At 50.6% G+C, this 16,037-nt stretch overlaps 1 protein-coding gene across 9 annotated transcripts in view; it reads right to left on the bottom strand.

Annotated features, from left to right (window-relative positions):
- FRMD4A (FERM domain containing 4A) overlaps positions 1-16,037 on the bottom strand; it is a 683,539-nt gene that overhangs the window by 13,191 nt on the left and 654,311 nt on the right. For all 9 annotated transcript variants that reach the window (XM_020881295.2, XM_020881294.2, XM_020881296.2 and 6 more), the window contains 7 exons: positions 14,258-14,380; positions 10,985-11,213; positions 8,519-8,575; positions 6,360-6,597; positions 5,445-5,612; positions 2,752-3,611; positions 348-444 (listed from right to left, as the gene is read on the bottom strand). In XM_020881295.2, the coding sequence (XP_020736954.2) occupies positions 348-444; positions 2,752-3,611; positions 5,445-5,612; positions 6,360-6,597; positions 8,519-8,575; positions 10,985-11,213; positions 14,258-14,380 (1,772 nt within the window). The remainder of the gene's footprint in view (positions 1-347; positions 445-2,751; positions 3,612-5,444; positions 5,613-6,359; positions 6,598-8,518; positions 8,576-10,984; positions 11,214-14,257; positions 14,381-16,037) is intronic.

Here is a 16,037-nt window from a genome sequence, read left to right on the forward strand (position 1 = left end):
AGAGATAAATGTGCAGAAACTGAAAAACGTCTGCCAAACACAGACATCTGGTCAAAGAAGTGCACTCACCTCCACATTTTTGGGATTATCACCAACTTTGAAAGACAGTAGAGAGAATCAGCTGAATAAAGAGACCGCACTGGGAGGGGTGGGGGTGACCAGCAGGGCCTGGGGCCTCTGGAGAGGAGGGAGCTTCCCAGTGCTGTCCATCATTCCCAGGACATTGTTCTGCAGACACACCCTCTGTTACCAGGATCTTCTACCTGCTATCCTCTAACCCACAGAGAAGGCTGAGGAGGGTTCGAGAACCTGGGAGGGAGAATCAGAGGTCTGCCAAGGGAACTCACCCGGTCTGCCAGCTTAGGATGTGGTGGGGGCTGCTGGGGGGCGTCGCTCCGATTTCACTCGACGGTGTTGAGCTTCTCTGGCTTTGAGGTAAGGCAGCTGCGTGTGGGTGGTGCAGAAAAGATGGGTCAGACCCAGGGGAGTGGAGGAGCTTCCTTCCAGAGATGCTCCCAGGACCCGTAAGCAGGGTCCTGATGGGAAAACATCTGCCCCTCTCCCCACATTTGGCCAATTACGTTTCCTCTCCTGAGCCATTCCAGAATGCTGGGTTGAGCTCGCCTGGGATTCCAGGTCCCCTGCTTTGCCCTGGGAAGTGGCCACAAGGATGGTGACAGTCCCCACAGTCCTCAGAGGGGGGACCCGGGCTGACCTAGTGCAGGCATGACTGATTTCTTCAGACACCAGTGAGATACGCTGCAGGGAGTTTCCAGATGTGGCCCCAAGGTTAAAACTGTTCTTCATTACATAGAATAGAGAACCTCCAGAAAGGTTCTCGGAGCTTGTGGTCTCTGCTGTTTCAGGCTTGTCATTTACCATGTTTAGGACACGTCAAATGGGGCAGGACTTTTCAGAGCTCATCCAAGTCTGACTACTAGGAACTTATTGATGGGAACAGGAATTTTTTTAGTTGGGAAAACTCACTAGGAAGCAAATCCTACTTAAATGCATCCCTTTGCCTCCTTGGGAATGCAATCTTTTTCATCAGGAAAGGTCAGATACAGCTTCCTAGAATTTTTAGTTTAAAATATGTTTTAATCTGTTCAGGTAAAGCAAATCTAGATAAGCACTACAATTCTGACAGAATCTAAACACTCCTGCCCTGTCCAACCAAGGCTTCTCCTAATAGGGTCACAGGGAAACACGCTCTTTAAACACTATGCGTAACTTATTCATGCAGTTATTCTCAAAATCCTCCTAGGAAATTGATGGCAAATGTCACCTGGGTGACATTTGGGCTGGGCTGACTTGACAGATGACGGACGCATCTGAAGAAGCTTTTAGGATGTTGGAGTCCATGGTTCTCTCACCATGGACTTGAACCGTATTTATTCCTGTCCCTGAAACTTGTCATTCAGCCGATGAATCTTAATACATGAGTCAGCGGGGCACTGGGGAGAGGACGGAGGAGCCCCGTGGCCTGGTGTAGCTGGGAGCTGGCTGGGCCTTCCTCTTTGCCCTGCCCTCCCTAAGCCCCAAGCATCTCCTTCAGTCCCCTAAAGAGGGGCCCCTCATTTTCCTTCCTTAAGATCACTCCCCTTTCCCTGGGTTTGTGCCCTTACTTATCCTAATTTCCAGCCCCAAGTCAAATCCTGACTTGGACTTTCTTCCCTTCGCTGCTCATTTATACTTTGAGAATCATTTTTATTATGTCTCACAGTCCTCCCCCGTTTTCTTTCCTACAGCCAGGGGAATGCAGTTGCTCTCTTTTTCAGATTGGCGCCATCAGGCGATTCGTGAATGGGTAGCACCCGTCCACCAACTAGAAAGGTGCTCTTACCGCTACAATCCCCCCTCTTTGTGGAAACAGATAACCTACACAAGCCTCATGAGTGCAGGTGCTGAGAACCCCTCAGGGACGTGGCGAAGGCAGGACACATCCTGGTTATTACCATTCTTCTTTCTTGGAGCTGGAGAAGGTAAGGGAGTGTAACTGAAGGGGGAGCTGCTTTCTTCCTTTTTTTTCACTGGATTCAGTACTGCTTAATGCCCAAGTACAAGAATACAAGGTAACCTTTCATCTGACAATGAAACTGTGAAGGTGTAACTCCAGGACCTCAGAAGCACTTGACAAAAATTACCCTGGTCAGATCATAACATCACTGGAAAGGGATGCTGAGGTACACTCAGGAGTTCCCTGAAGTCACTGGGGAACTCAGGCAGAACTGCCACTTCTTTCTGCAGCCAGTCTGCCAAATCTCAGGGCCTCAGGACCAAGCATCGCCTGGAGGGAGCTCTCCTCTGCAAGGGTGCCCTCCACTCTCTACCGCCAAACCCGTTCACCAGGGCAAAGGCACACCTTTGACTGGATAAACCTGGAAACACGGACTTCACCACTTCCCGCATCTCTGTCCTTACAAGAAGTGGCTGGAGGGGTGAATGGCACCAGAACTTAGGAAGCTGAAATGGGAGACTGCACAGCCCGCTGGGGGTGGGCTAGGGTGTCAGATGCACCGCCCTACCCCCTCCCAGGTCTTCCTCCTTCGGCAAAACCAAGGGCAGAATGGAAGGGATGGGAAAGGAGGGGAACGAAGGGCTTGCACATCACACAGCTAGGTTTCTAGAATTAACCATCTCTCCTTACTGCCAGCTCTAAAACCTGCACTCTTCACCGGTCCACATCCTGACCGATGATCACGCACGCGCCCACCCGGTCGCACGCCCTCCCAGTCCCTGGTCCCAACTCACCTGACGTGGCCTTGCACATCTGGGGCATCCGGGTGACCCTGCTGTGCGCCACGAAGGTGCTCTGGGAGGAGGTGCTGTACTGGGAGCCGCTGTCTGAGGAGGTGGAGCTGGTGTGCGACAGGCGGCTGTGCTCCTTGTGCGAGGCGCTCGAGCGCTGGTACCACTGGCGCAGCTCGTCCGAGACAGCGGCGCGACCGGCGCCCTTGTCGGGGGCGCCCTCGCGGCCCAGGGATGGAGTCCGCAGGATCTGCGAGCGCGAGGGCGTCAGGCGGCCCGCGTCGCCCTCGTCGCCGCCACGCCAGCTCTCCCGGAAGAGGCCGCCGGCCGTGTAGGAGCTGGAGGTCTTGAACTGCGCCTTGACGCTGTAGTGGCCTTCCTGCTCGCTCTCCAGGCTGCGCACCACCACCGGGGTGGCGCCGCCCTCCACGTACAGAGGGTACTCCTTGATGCGGTACTGCGAGCTCGGCTGGCTCTGGCTGTGCAGGTAGACGCCGTGGCCGCCGCCGCGCGCCGCTAGGTTGGGCATGCTCCCCGAGTTCGCCGCGCCCAGGGCGCCTGCCGCCCGCTGGCGCTGGCGCTGGCGCGCGCGCGCCTTGGACGGCGAGTCCTCGGCCAGCGTGGAGTAGTTGGCGTTCATCTGCGCCGGGTAGTAGTGCTCCGAGCTCGAGTGGCTGGTGCACGACGAACAGTCGTCCATGGGGTCCGAGCCGTTGCTGCTACGAGTCCGTGGTGTGTAGAAGTCGGGGCTCCCCGTGTCGTTCTCTGAGCCCAGGAGCTTGCCCTGGGACTCCAAGCTGGAGCTCCGGTGCCGAAAATGCAGGGCCAGGCTGTGCAGCCGCGTGGGGCTGAGGTCCACCGACCTGTGGGGAGAGGACCGGCGAGGTGGGTCTAGGGGCACCCAGGGGAAGGGTCTGGCAGCTCTGCGATCGCGGCCCGAGGCCCTTGGAAACGTGCATCAGACTTCGGAAACTGAGTCCAAGAGCCGGTGCTTCCCAACCCTCCCAAGTGAAGACAGGGCGAGAAGGGGACGGCTGATCCCCAGGCCTCCGCTCTGATGTTTGATTTTGAATGGGCGGTGGGGTCAGAGACAGTGCCCACGTGTTAACTTCTGAAAAAAGCAAGCCAATAGCCAGGCCCCCCTCCCTTTTTTTAAAGATGAAAAGAGATGCTATAGACACAGTGAACCAAGATTATCCCCATTTTAGCATTATGTTAAGTCGGTGAAATGTTATTTTAGTAGGTCAAAAAAACCAAACCAAAACAAAAAAGGCCTTGCAGAAGCAATCATACCGTTCCACCCAGTACTATTATGAAACCCATGTCAATAGATTTCTATTTTCCTGTGAACACTTGTGTAAAAAGGAAGACTGGTGGCACGTGGAACACTTAAAAATGACAGATGCAAATAAACACTTGCCCCTCCACTACTTTGCTTATAACCCATTCCACTTATTGGAGTCACACAATAATAATGGATTATTGGATGGATTATTATAATAATATCCATCAATATGGCCATGGGGGCAGAGTGTAAGGACTCCATAGAAATTCACCATGGCTGGGCTGACCAACTACTCAAAGAGGTGAGTCCCAGGGGTGACTGTCACTCAGGGTAGACTGTGAAATCCCAATCATGTGGCCCTCTTTGACTCAGGCCTCAGTTTCCTCGCTGGTCCCACCCCCTACTTCCACCCAAGCTCATGGGAATATGCCAAGTGCAAGCCTGAATTTGGCACTTTGACCTTCCTGTTCCCTGAATATCCTTAGAGCTCACCACCCATCCCATCCAGGTCTCTGCTCAAATGTTATCTTATTAGAGAAGCCTTCTCTGTTGGTTTCATTTAAATGATGGTCTCTCCCTTCACTGTCTAGCTTCTTGCCCATTCATTATTCTTCTCAATACTTATCACCGCTGACATTTCTTTACTGTGAACTCTCTTCCTACTAAAACATCAGTCTGGTGGAAGCATGGTGTAGTCTTTTTTTGTCCACTGCGCTGTGCCCAAGAATAGTATTTGGTACATAGATGCACTTGATAAGTATCTGTTGTATGAGTGAATGAATGAATTGATGGATGGATGAGAGACTCTTGCCTGGAGAGCTCAGTGTTATCCTGTATAAATGGTTCACCGGCTTACAGCAGATCACACTATCTGTCCTTTGAACTATAGTCCCTATGGATTTAAGTGTCAGAGAAAATTGACTGATGGCTTTGGTTTTGCCTCTTTTTAGGAAAGAAAGGTGGAATTCACTGAAACCTCACTTTTCTTTTTGCTGTTTAATGAATTTACCCCCTGGGGGCATTCAAGGAAGTCCAGGATAAACTTAGGCTTCAGTAGAAAGATACACATACACGGGGACCCTCCTCTGGGCAAGGCTGTTCTGATCCCTGCTAATCCGGCTCAAGTTCCCGCCTCCGCTCTTACTAGGAAAGCTCCTTCCATATACACAGTGTCTGAGGGATTCCCGGCCAGCTCCTGGTGCCCCACTGATACAGACAGTGGGATAAAATGTGTCTCTTGGCTCCTAGGGGCCTCTTGCTGCCTGCTCAGTTTTTAATTCTGCTTCACTTACAGAAGAGCCTACCTCATTGGTTCAGTCCTGACTCTAGTTCAGCAGTTACCTGGGCCAGTGTGGGGCCAAATTTTACAAAGGTGGGGGTCTGGCCCATGGAGGGAGATGGGGAGACTCACCTCGTGGAATGCACGTAGTGGGGACTCCGGACGCGGAGGTCAGGTGTGGATGGCATGCTGCACTGCGAGTTCCAGTGCGGGAGGCTGCGGATGGGGCTGGTCTGCAGGGAGCTGCTCCCACCTCCTGCTTCAGCACAGCTCCCCGTGCTGGGGAAGCGCTTATGGTTGCTGCAAACCAGAGGAGGCCACGCTGGTCACTGCCTGCTAGGGCTGCCCCTTCACTGAGGTCTCTGACTGTGGCCTCAGGACATCCCTCTCGGGGTCAGGGAAGTCTGCCCAGGACTCCCCCAGAAGTGGATGGGTGTCCTTATCCCTTACCCTTCATGCCTTATGGCAACGTGAGATGAAGCCCCTGTTCTGTGAAGCCCCTGCCTTCAACCACAGTTCTGTTTTCCATAAGACAAATATTTACCTGTCTGGGTACCCACTGGGAGTTTTACAGGGCATAATGAAGGGAAATGAGAAAAACAGAGAGGCAGACAAAAACCCCCCTCTCCATATCAGCTGAATAATGAACTGGTAATACACAGCTAAGATTACAGCTGTTTGGCTCTGGAATTCTGTTGGATGATGGTTTAGGGTTCTCAGCCATTTTGGAATTCTTATGAGTGGACTCTAATTTGCCATTTCAGAATACTTCTGCCTATTATTTCCTAATTAATTCCCATGGAATTTAAGGACATTCAAGCAAGCTGCTGCAAACGTGGATTGTGAGCCAAAAACCCCAATTTCCCTGCGAATGACAAATCTGCACCTCCAGCGAGTCGGCAGCAGAGGGTGCTGTGGCGCAGCCCTGCTGGAAGGCAGCCCAGGGGAGGCGCAGCGGGGGCACCTGTGACTCACAGATGCTACTTAACCCTGGATTCTGCCCAAGTGTGGACAATGACCTCGTGTGGCCTTCCCGGCCCAGCTCACCTGGAGTGACTGTGCGAGGAACGTTTCTTGACCTTCTCGTAAGGCTCATCTAGCGAGGACTCGCTCCACATTTTGGGCTTTATGGGCGACTTGTCATAGTCGTTGCGGTGATAGTGCATCTGCCTGAGTCCCTCCAGGGACTGGGGAGGAGGCGGCCGGTTGTGCGACGGTGGCCGAGGAGGGAGCCCCTTGTGAGGGGACTGTAAGGGGGACAGTGTGCTGGTGACCTGAGAGTCTTCTGCACCAAGACGGAAGAAAGAGTGTAAGTTAGCAAGGGTCATCCTCCCCAACTACCCCCGCAGGCTCCGCCCACCCTAACTCCACCCCCGCCATCGGAGGTCAGTGGACAGGAGCAGTGGTTTCACTGTTTTACCCCTCAAATCAGTGAGGAAGGAGCCCCTGGAAGGAGCAACCTGCGATGGGAGTGGGGGGCCCAAGTGATGTAGTTATGCCCCTTGGTAGGTCCAAGGTCTGGCATGTGGGGAAGAAACCGATCACACGCAATGCTAAGGACACTCTATTCCTACTCCAGGTTCTCCTTACAGAGGAATCTCCTTCGAATGTTCCACTTTCCTCCCCAGCAGAGACTGGAGTCCACAGAGCTCAAAACCAGCGCTGGATCTCTTGCTATTCAAAACATGGCCCCCACTCCCCTGCAGTTCCAGCATTTCCTCCCACCCATGTAATGAATAAAAGTATGCTGCTGCTGCCAAGTCGCTTCAGTTTTGTCAGACTCTGTGCGACCCCACAGATGGCAGCCCACCAGGCTCCCCCCTCCCTGGGACTTAGCAGGCAAGAACAATGGAGTGGGCTGCCATTTCCTTCTCCAGTGCATGAAAGTGAAACGGGAAAGTGAAGTCGCTCAGTCATGCGGACTCTTAGAGATCCCATGGACTGTAGCCTACCAGGCTCTGCTGTCCATGGGATTTTCCAGGCAAAGTACTGGAGTGGGCTGCCATTTTGTTCTCCAAAATATGATGATCTGATTGCAAATAGCAGGGCCAAGACAACTGTGTAAATATGCTGCCAGCCTCATCTCACATCAACGACAATGAATATTACAGTTATCATTATGACTGGGAGCAAGATCTTTCATGTTTTCTCTCTGAATCACCCCTTACCACCTGAAGTTTTCCTAAAGGGCAAAAATAAATAAATAAATAACTGCCACTTAATACGATGGATTGGTCAAAAAAGATTTAAAAAAAGAAGAAAAAGTCAAAAAGATCTTACAGAAAAACCTGGACGACCTTTTTGGCCAATCCAGTATTTCCATGTCATTAATGCCCTGACCTCTCCAGGTTGGGCTTAAATTCATGGTAACATTCTCTAATATGGTTCTGTGTTTGGAATTCCTTCTCTGATGTGTGGTGGTGCTGGTGGTGATGGTGGGCTGGGGTTGGGGGGTGGTAGGTGTGCGATCACTTCTAGTTTTGTAAGAATTTCCCAAGAAAATATCCTGAGAATCACTATGCTTTTGGAGATCAATGAGCAATAAGAAGACAGTTTTCTAGGTGACCAGGAGTCTAAAGGGACATCCTTCTTTCCCTTTCACCATTTCTCAGGAAGGTACAGAGACTTGTTTTCTTCTGGCTGCCTGAAGGCTCTCCTAGATGGTTTCAATCTTTATGACCCAAACCAATGTCCACTTCTTTCCTCCAGAAATTATACTCAAAAGGAAACTATACATGGTGTTTAAATCATCTGTTCAGGTAAAAATGTGGTTTTGGCAAATAAAAAAGTCAAACACCATCCACACTTGGATAACATCACCCACTCAATGGACATGAGTTTGAGCAAACTCCAGGAGGACAGTAAAGGACAGGGAAGCCTGGCGTGCTGCAGTGCATGGAGTCACAAAGAGTTGGACATGACCAAACAACTCAAACCACTCACCATCACCTTAAATCTTACCTCCAGGCCCCAAGACATTATGAAATTCCAATAGGCATGTGTTTCTGTAGTGCCCACCCACTCTCAGCCAAATAGGTGACCACTGAGAAGTGAAAGAATCACAGGGAACCCAGCGTCATCTTGATCCGGCTCCTGGGTTTCCACTGGGCTGTTCCAGACTACATATAGTTTAATCCCAGGCTGTCCCAGACTCCATTCAGTTTAATCTATGCTCTGAGTTCTCAAGCAGGAAACAGACAACATACCATCTTCAAGAACAAGGGCATCTGACAGGGAACTGTCTTCACTGGCAATATTTCCATCTGGGAAGACAAAAAGCATAAATGTATGAGTTGAACACACCCCTTAGACAAAGCTCTATTTGTGAACGTCGTTGAGTTTCCCACCATCCCATTTCTTTCTAATCAGAAAGAACCCATGAAACACAATCAAAATGCTCTTAGGCATTTCTTTTGACAGTCTCTGTGGTAGGTCATGACTCACCCCCCATCCCTGACACTGCAATGTGCCCGTTCTTTGTTTCACTGGCGACAGCAATACTGAGCAGCTTAATATCCAGCATAAAGGCCGCCTGGCCACATCATTGCCTCGGCCCATCTCAGGGCGCGTTCCAACTCAACCCAAGGAAGTGACCTGCTATTTATTCTACACACGCGAAACTAGGGTGAGGAGCTTGGTTTGGCTCATATGACAGTAAATGACTTCTCAATAAACTTCTTAAGTCATTAGCAGACAAAACAAGCTTCTAAGTACAGCTTTTCTCTCCGAAGCTTATTTTCACAGACACCATTCAATTAACCATGAGAACACACCCAGAGGGAGACAGAAAGGTAATCCCCTTCCTTTAGCAGCTAGGGAAACTGAGGGATATCTAGGGAGGGATGGCTTGTCCAGGACTGTGCTGCTCTCCTGGCTAAGTTAGCATAAGATCCCAGGTCTTTAGATCCCAAACTTAGCCTTTTATCTCTTAAGTAACAAACCAGGCTAAGGCATGGAAGAAGAAACTGGAATTACTCTAATTCAAGTAGGCTCTTATGATGAAACATTATTTCAAGGAGGCAGCAAAATGGAGAAGGTATATTCTTAAGCAGGTAAAATACATGGCTAACAGCTTGGATGGGACCATTCACCAGCTGGTCAGAGAGAGATACAGACGGACTCTGCCGGCTGTCCTCACAGAATGGCCCTCACTGAGCAGGCGGGGGAACCATGCTCTTCTGTGGTCGACCAGCAAGACATTTGTGCCTCAGCTGTCCCTCCCAGCCTCCATCAGCCTTGCTGATGTTTCTGCAGAGTTGGGGAACCCCCAGGTCCCTTCAAGGGTGCAGAAAGAAGTCCCAAAAGGCAGAGAAGACAGAGAAAGGCAGGCTGACTGTAGCTCTTTTAGGGAATATGATAACATCTTGGCCAAGGACAATAGGGCAAGAGGCAGAAGGATAGTAATTTCAAATTTCCTAGAGCGAGAGAATTGTTATGATCCTTTTCTCTTTGAGCTAAGAATTCTCTTTATTTGTATTTCTTGATGAACTATGAACTGCTAGGAGACACAGCCTTGACTAGCATCTTGGAGCCAGCAGTCTATTATCCCCTCCCCAGGATGCCCACAGTTTTCAGTTACAGCAATATATACACATAGCGGTGGTAAAACATACATAATGGAAAGTTTACCATTTTAGCCGTACAGTTCAGTGAATTTAAGAACATCCACACTGCGGTGCAGCCATCACCACCATCCAGCCCCAGAACTTCTGTCATCTTCCCCAAACTAAAGCTCTGTCCCCTGTCCACCTACCCCAACTCCTCTAAACCTCTCTTCTACTTTCTGTCTTCCTGGAGCTAACATATGATAAATGTGTATAAACTATGAAAGGATACTTGATAATATATCTTAAAGAAATTGATAAGGAAGGACCTACTATATTCAGGGAACTATATTAAATTATCCTGTAATAACCTGTAATACAGGATAAGAATCTGAAAAAGAATAGCTGTATATATCTAGTCTTTTGGGGATCACTTTGCTCTACACCTGAAAGGAGTGCAGTGTGACACAACGCAACTATTCTTCCATTAAAAGAAACAGTGTTTGCTGACTTTAAAAAAAAAAGGGATCATGATAGTTGGGAGAGAATTGAGGGTTGGTGATGAATTCTGGTTCTTTCCTTCTAGTGTTCACCAAATATAGTCTCCCCAGCTCCTAACCCTTCCTGGACCAGGGTTTTGGGCTCTAGACCATCAGAGTGGGGAGCCCCAGATCTCTCCAGCTTCAGCAGTGGGATAGAAGCCTATGGAGACAAAAGAGGGCTGGGGGGGTGCTGGCCTCGGGGTAGCCCAGCCTCCCGCCTTTCCTTCCAGATGTGCGTAGGGTGACCAGGTCCCTGAGGATGTCGGAGCCTAGGCTGGCTCAGGACTCAGCTCCCAGGAGACTGAGAGGACTGCATTCCCAAGAGGCCATAAAGAGTAATAATGCTCCTTTGATTTGTACAATCCCTTTTATCTCTGGTTCTGAGTGCATCTTATTGCTCTCATTGGTACCAGGTCTTTCTAGCTTCATTTTATGGATGGAAACATTAAGGCACACGGCTAGTTCAGCAGCTTGCTAGGTTACTCAGGGGTCTGCGCTTTGGGTCCACGCTCTGGACAGGGACGCCCATCCCCTGAGGCCAGTGGGGGAAGGGACACCCACAGTGGGAAGTGGTCTTAGCACTGACCGTCAATGATCAGCGAAGCCCTCTGGGTGGGTTTCTTTCCAGATTTGACGCGGTTCTCGTTGATGGCGCTTTCAATCTCCTGCAGCTTCTTCAGTGCATTCAGATAAGAGGTTTTCCTCTGCTTCTTCAGTTTTTTGCTGACATTGGGGTCACTGGCCAGGCGGCGGGCGGCCTCTGTAATCTGGGACTGAATGGCAAACTCCCGCTCCAGGCGCTCCAACTCGGCTTCCTGCAGGAGGGGGAGCCGAGGCCGCACTTAGGCGGATGCCGAACAGGTGAGGCCCATCCTCCCAACCCTGCCTCGCCGCGCGAGACATGTGCACTAGGGAGCCAGAGGCCGCAGGGCCCACCCCAGCTGGGCCTGGCCCCTCAGCGCCCGCTCCTCCAGTCCCTGGCAGTCAGGGACCTTGACACGCCCACTTTTGAGACTCTAGGCTAGGCCCCTGATCCATCCTGGGGACAACATCAGCCCTGAGACTGGCACCGTCACTGAGAAGCAAGGAGTTTTCAGGCCTGGGGGCCACTAGGGTTCACTTCCAAGGTCTACAGCAACGTTCTGGAAGACCCAGCTTGGAGGCGATCCAGGGCCCACTGGGTTGGTGTTCGCTTTCCATCAGGGGCATGGTCTTTCTGTGCTCTTCTGTGGGTCTGCTAGCAGGGGACTCACAGGGACATCCTACCCCTGCCCCCAGCCGCAGCACATGCCCTCTGTCTCTCCTGTTTTGAGCCCTTCATGCTGGGCCTCATCCCTACTTAATCATGCCTCCTTCAGATGTTTTTCTGTGAACTCTGCTGTCCACACACACCTGCTCTGCACACAACTTCTACTGAATGACCAGGGACGCCCCCGTGAGTCTGGCTGGTGGGTGGTGGAGCCAGCTCCCTGCTCCTTGGATCATCCTGGGCACCCCTTCCTTTCCCATGTGCCTCCCTCCCTTCCTCCTCTACTCCTGACTTTGGCTGAAAGGAGCAGGGGGATGAATTTCCCCTTAAATAGGGTTTTGAACCCAGGAGAAATGCAACTGTGGCCGCCAGAAGGTGCCTGCTGGGCCCAGAGGATGCAGGGGGCCCTCAGATTAACTGCTGGCTTCTCTGCAGCTCAGCTGGTGCCTTCTGCAAACACCGCCCAGACCATTAAAACCAAGGGAGCCCAAGCCCGCGTTGTAGCTCCGGAGGATCCACAGCCTGGCTAAAGGCTGAAAGGAACGGATCTAACCACGAGAGAACAGAGCACTGAGCTCGCTGGAGCCAACACTTCCTAGTCAATGGCCGAATATTCCATCCTCACCTGTGGGCACCGTGTGCCCGGCAGGGCGCCTCCATCAGGCACAAAACTCTGAGCTGGACTTTACTTCCTGTGGAGCCCTGAAGGGACAGGCCCAGGGGGAGACTGAAAGGAATGAGTAAGGGGCTAATAAAAGTCCCTGGGTCCTTCAAACGCCTAATGCATTTCTTCATCCCTGGAGAAGAGTAACCATAACCAGGTGGACTCTTGCCCGGACCCTCCAGACAAAAAAGTCACCAAGGACACAGCCCAGTCTGTCAGAGTGACCTCAGCTTGCAGCTGCTCCCGGGCAGGCAGAACAGCCCTGGCCCAAGACCCTGACCACGATGTTGTGGGAGCCCGGGACACACTCCTGCTACTTAAACCGAGCCAAGGACAAGGCTGGCGGCTCGTCCGCACAGATGGCTGCCTGCGTGTGAATAGGGAGGTCAAGGGCATTCCCAGGAGAAAGTTGCATCTGCTGATGACATCTGCAGGAGACAGGGATTCTTAGGGAGCCGAGCATCTTTGACAGGGAAGTGTGACAGAGGCACTGTGAGAAGGCGTGATGGGAACGTGGGAAGAGCAACAGGGCATGGGTAGGGTGGGGTGCTCACTCCAGTGGGGTCTCCCCTGGAAAGTTCAGTGCAGGTGTCCTACCAGTACAAGGGGAGTGGAAGTCTCCAGGCAATTCTGATGACAGCCAGGTTTGAAAAATACTCCATCAGGCAGTTCTCCAAATTGCACCGGCCTGCACCCCAGTTCTGACTCTGATAAAGTCCCAGGCCCACCCACAGCCCAGCACCCCTCCTGCAATACCCCTCATGGTTACCAAGCATCTAGCAGTTGTCAATACTGAGTTAAATATTTTCCGTCCACTTGCTCACTTAATCCCAGGGACAGTCTGGAGAGATGAGGGTTATGACCTTTGTTCTACAGAAGAGGAAAACTGTCTCCGGGTTTGGATGAAGGGTTCTAGCGCATCCACCAGTTCTCCCCAGTGCCTGGGGATGGGGGGCTGCTATTACAGATTTCAGGAGGCTGGTCACCCCCCCCTCAGTTGTCCCCAGGGCATGTGTGTTTCCCCCTATACTCAACCACTGCACGTGTTATGTGACAACATCAGGTTCTCTTTTTAAAAACACTAAGCACGTACAGAATTCCCTTCTCCACTGGCTCTGATTCCTGCCCTTTGGAACCCTCTGTTCAATAGTGTTGTAATGAGTAACTATATTTGGAATAAATTTGGAAAGCCATTTCCTGGATGTGCCCCTGGGGCCTGAGGTGTGCCTGGCCTTGAATTTCTCTTGCTCTGAGATTGGATAACTTATTAACCAACTGGGTGCCCAAGGCTCACTGAAAAACACTCTGATGCTGGGAAAGATTGAGGGTAGGAGGAAAAGCCGGTGACAGAGGATGAGATGGTTGGATGGCATTACTGACTCAATGGACATGAGTTTGATCAAGCTCCGAGAGACGATGAAGGACAGGGAAGCCTGGCATGCTGCAGTCCATGGGGTCACAAAGAGTCAGACACAACTTAGTGACTGAACAGCAAGGGCAGACCCGACGGTCTTTCCCCAGCCAACAGCACTCCTGCACCTGCTGACATGGCCTCAGCATTCTTCCTTTTTGATTGTTTTCTCTCATAGTTCACACAGCACATTCGGCTCTCAGTGACAAAGAGCTGGGAGAAGTACACGTGACTGTTATGGAATAGCCTCCGGTTAACTTTGCTGCCTGCGACAGGCCTATTGAGTCAGACACACAGCCTCTGCAGAAATCAAAATGCTTTCAGATTAACACAGGTAACCAATCCTACCAACAGGCACTGAATACTGACCAAACAGACAACTTAAGAAAAGATTACAAGGAGGGCTACTCAGGAGGAAAAGAGGGTGCGGTGTTGGGTAGAATGAAACATCATCAGAGTAAACCCTGGCATCCTCACAAATGGGCCAGTAAGGCGGGTGTCAGAGAATCCAGCCACAGAGAGAAGAAACACGCACCTCTCCTTTGGGCAAGATTTTCTGCTCATCCAGCTTGAAGGCCGTCCCGATTCTTCTTCGAACAATGGGTGGCTCCTCTCCTGGATCCAGGGGATACTCTACAGGCAGTTTGCCCGTCAGCTCCTGTAGAGGTGTGACATCATGGGAGGAGGGGTCAGCAGAGCATCCATGATTGGCTTCTAGGACATGGACACACGCGCACAGACACACACATGCATGCACATAAATGGGCACACACACGCACATACACAGACACACATGCATGCACACACATACATGTGCACACACATGCACGCTCTTCAAAGCACAGATCCAATACATAGATTTGAAACCATAACCTTACACAATATTAAGGTTAACAGGAGGTCCTACAGTGCAATTTCATTTCTACAAATGTTTGAGAGCAGTCCTTCTTTTACAGAACAGAAGCACTTGGAGAAGTTTTTCCCAAAGTAAGTTCCTATCAGGTAAGTTAAGTCACTGTTGGTTTTCATCATAAAAACCTGAATTTCATTCACTTGTTAATTTCACACACGTGTCCAGCGTGTCTACTGTGTGCCCAGCGAGACTGCCCAGTCAGTAAGAGCAGTGGCAACACGAGATCTCTGGTCTTTCTGGCTCTAAACTCTGGTTCTTTTCACTGCATCAACTGTTCCCTCTCCAGTACCAAAGTTCAAAATGAGTCTTTCAAATGAGCTTTCTTAGGAAGATTGGTATCTATTGGGTAAATCCCAGAGAAGGGCATTATTACATTATTTAAAACCTGAATATGAGTAATAATTATTCCACTCTGGCCAGATGCTCAAGGAACAGGCTGAGTTCAAAAGACTTTAAATGTGTACAGATATGAGTTTCACTTGAAACTAAAATATAATCCATACTACTGACAAAGCTATTAAAAAAAATCTGGTGTATGTCCCTTTGGGGCTCTGGAAATCTAACTGTTGTGAGTAGAAGGACAGTGAATTTAGCAGACAGACCACCATGGGGACAATGGTCCTAGGAAAAGGCGAAGAGAGGTCTGTGGGATGATTCACGGTTAGGAAGAGGCTCTCTATATGAGTGGTTACCTTTGGGGTGAATAAAGATTATATTTGAGTCAGCAGCTAATCCACATGGTGGAGCCCAGGTGTCTACTGCAAGGAGTCACTTCCAGGGACCAGAAAAGCCTGGGAAACCCACTGCCTGCCTCCAAGGCACACGTGGCCCTTCCAGGCAGAGCCGAGCCCTGGTCTCTAGTCTCAAACCAACATGGATGCTACATAAAGACCCAGTACAGGCTCTTCTTGGGAACATCCATCACTCACACAGAAACTTCTATGCCAGGCAGCCTCCTATGGGCAGGTGAGCCCTGATCATTAGTTTCCAGGGGCAGACTGACCTGACAGGAGGAGTGATCTGGCTTCTCTGTGCCACTCGTGTGTGCACACTGGGGTGTGTGTCTGTACATGATGAGTTGCGTGTATGTGTGAGTGCATGGGTGGGTGTACCTGCCATGTGCAAGCACACCCACTCTCTGTGATCAGGCCCCTCCTCCTGGGTTTAGGCTGTCAGGAAATGACCTCCTGGCCTTTTTATTCCCCGGTGTAAGCATTTCAGAGCACAATGGCCAACTCTTTGAGTACAAAATGCTCGGCAGTTTTCTTCCCTGTTTTTTCTTTTTTTAAACGTGGTTCAAATGTCTCCCAAGTAGTTATCTGTTTACTCGGCAACATTTTTATCTATTGCCCTGAAAGTCTGCCTATAAATAACATGATAGATAGAGGGTTTTATGCTGTTA

Source organism: Odocoileus virginianus, chromosome 9 (genome assembly GCF_023699985.2).
Source record: "Odocoileus virginianus isolate 20LAN1187 ecotype Illinois chromosome 9, Ovbor_1.2, whole genome shotgun sequence".
NCBI classification, from domain to species: Eukaryota; Metazoa; Chordata; class Mammalia; order Artiodactyla; family Cervidae; genus Odocoileus; species Odocoileus virginianus.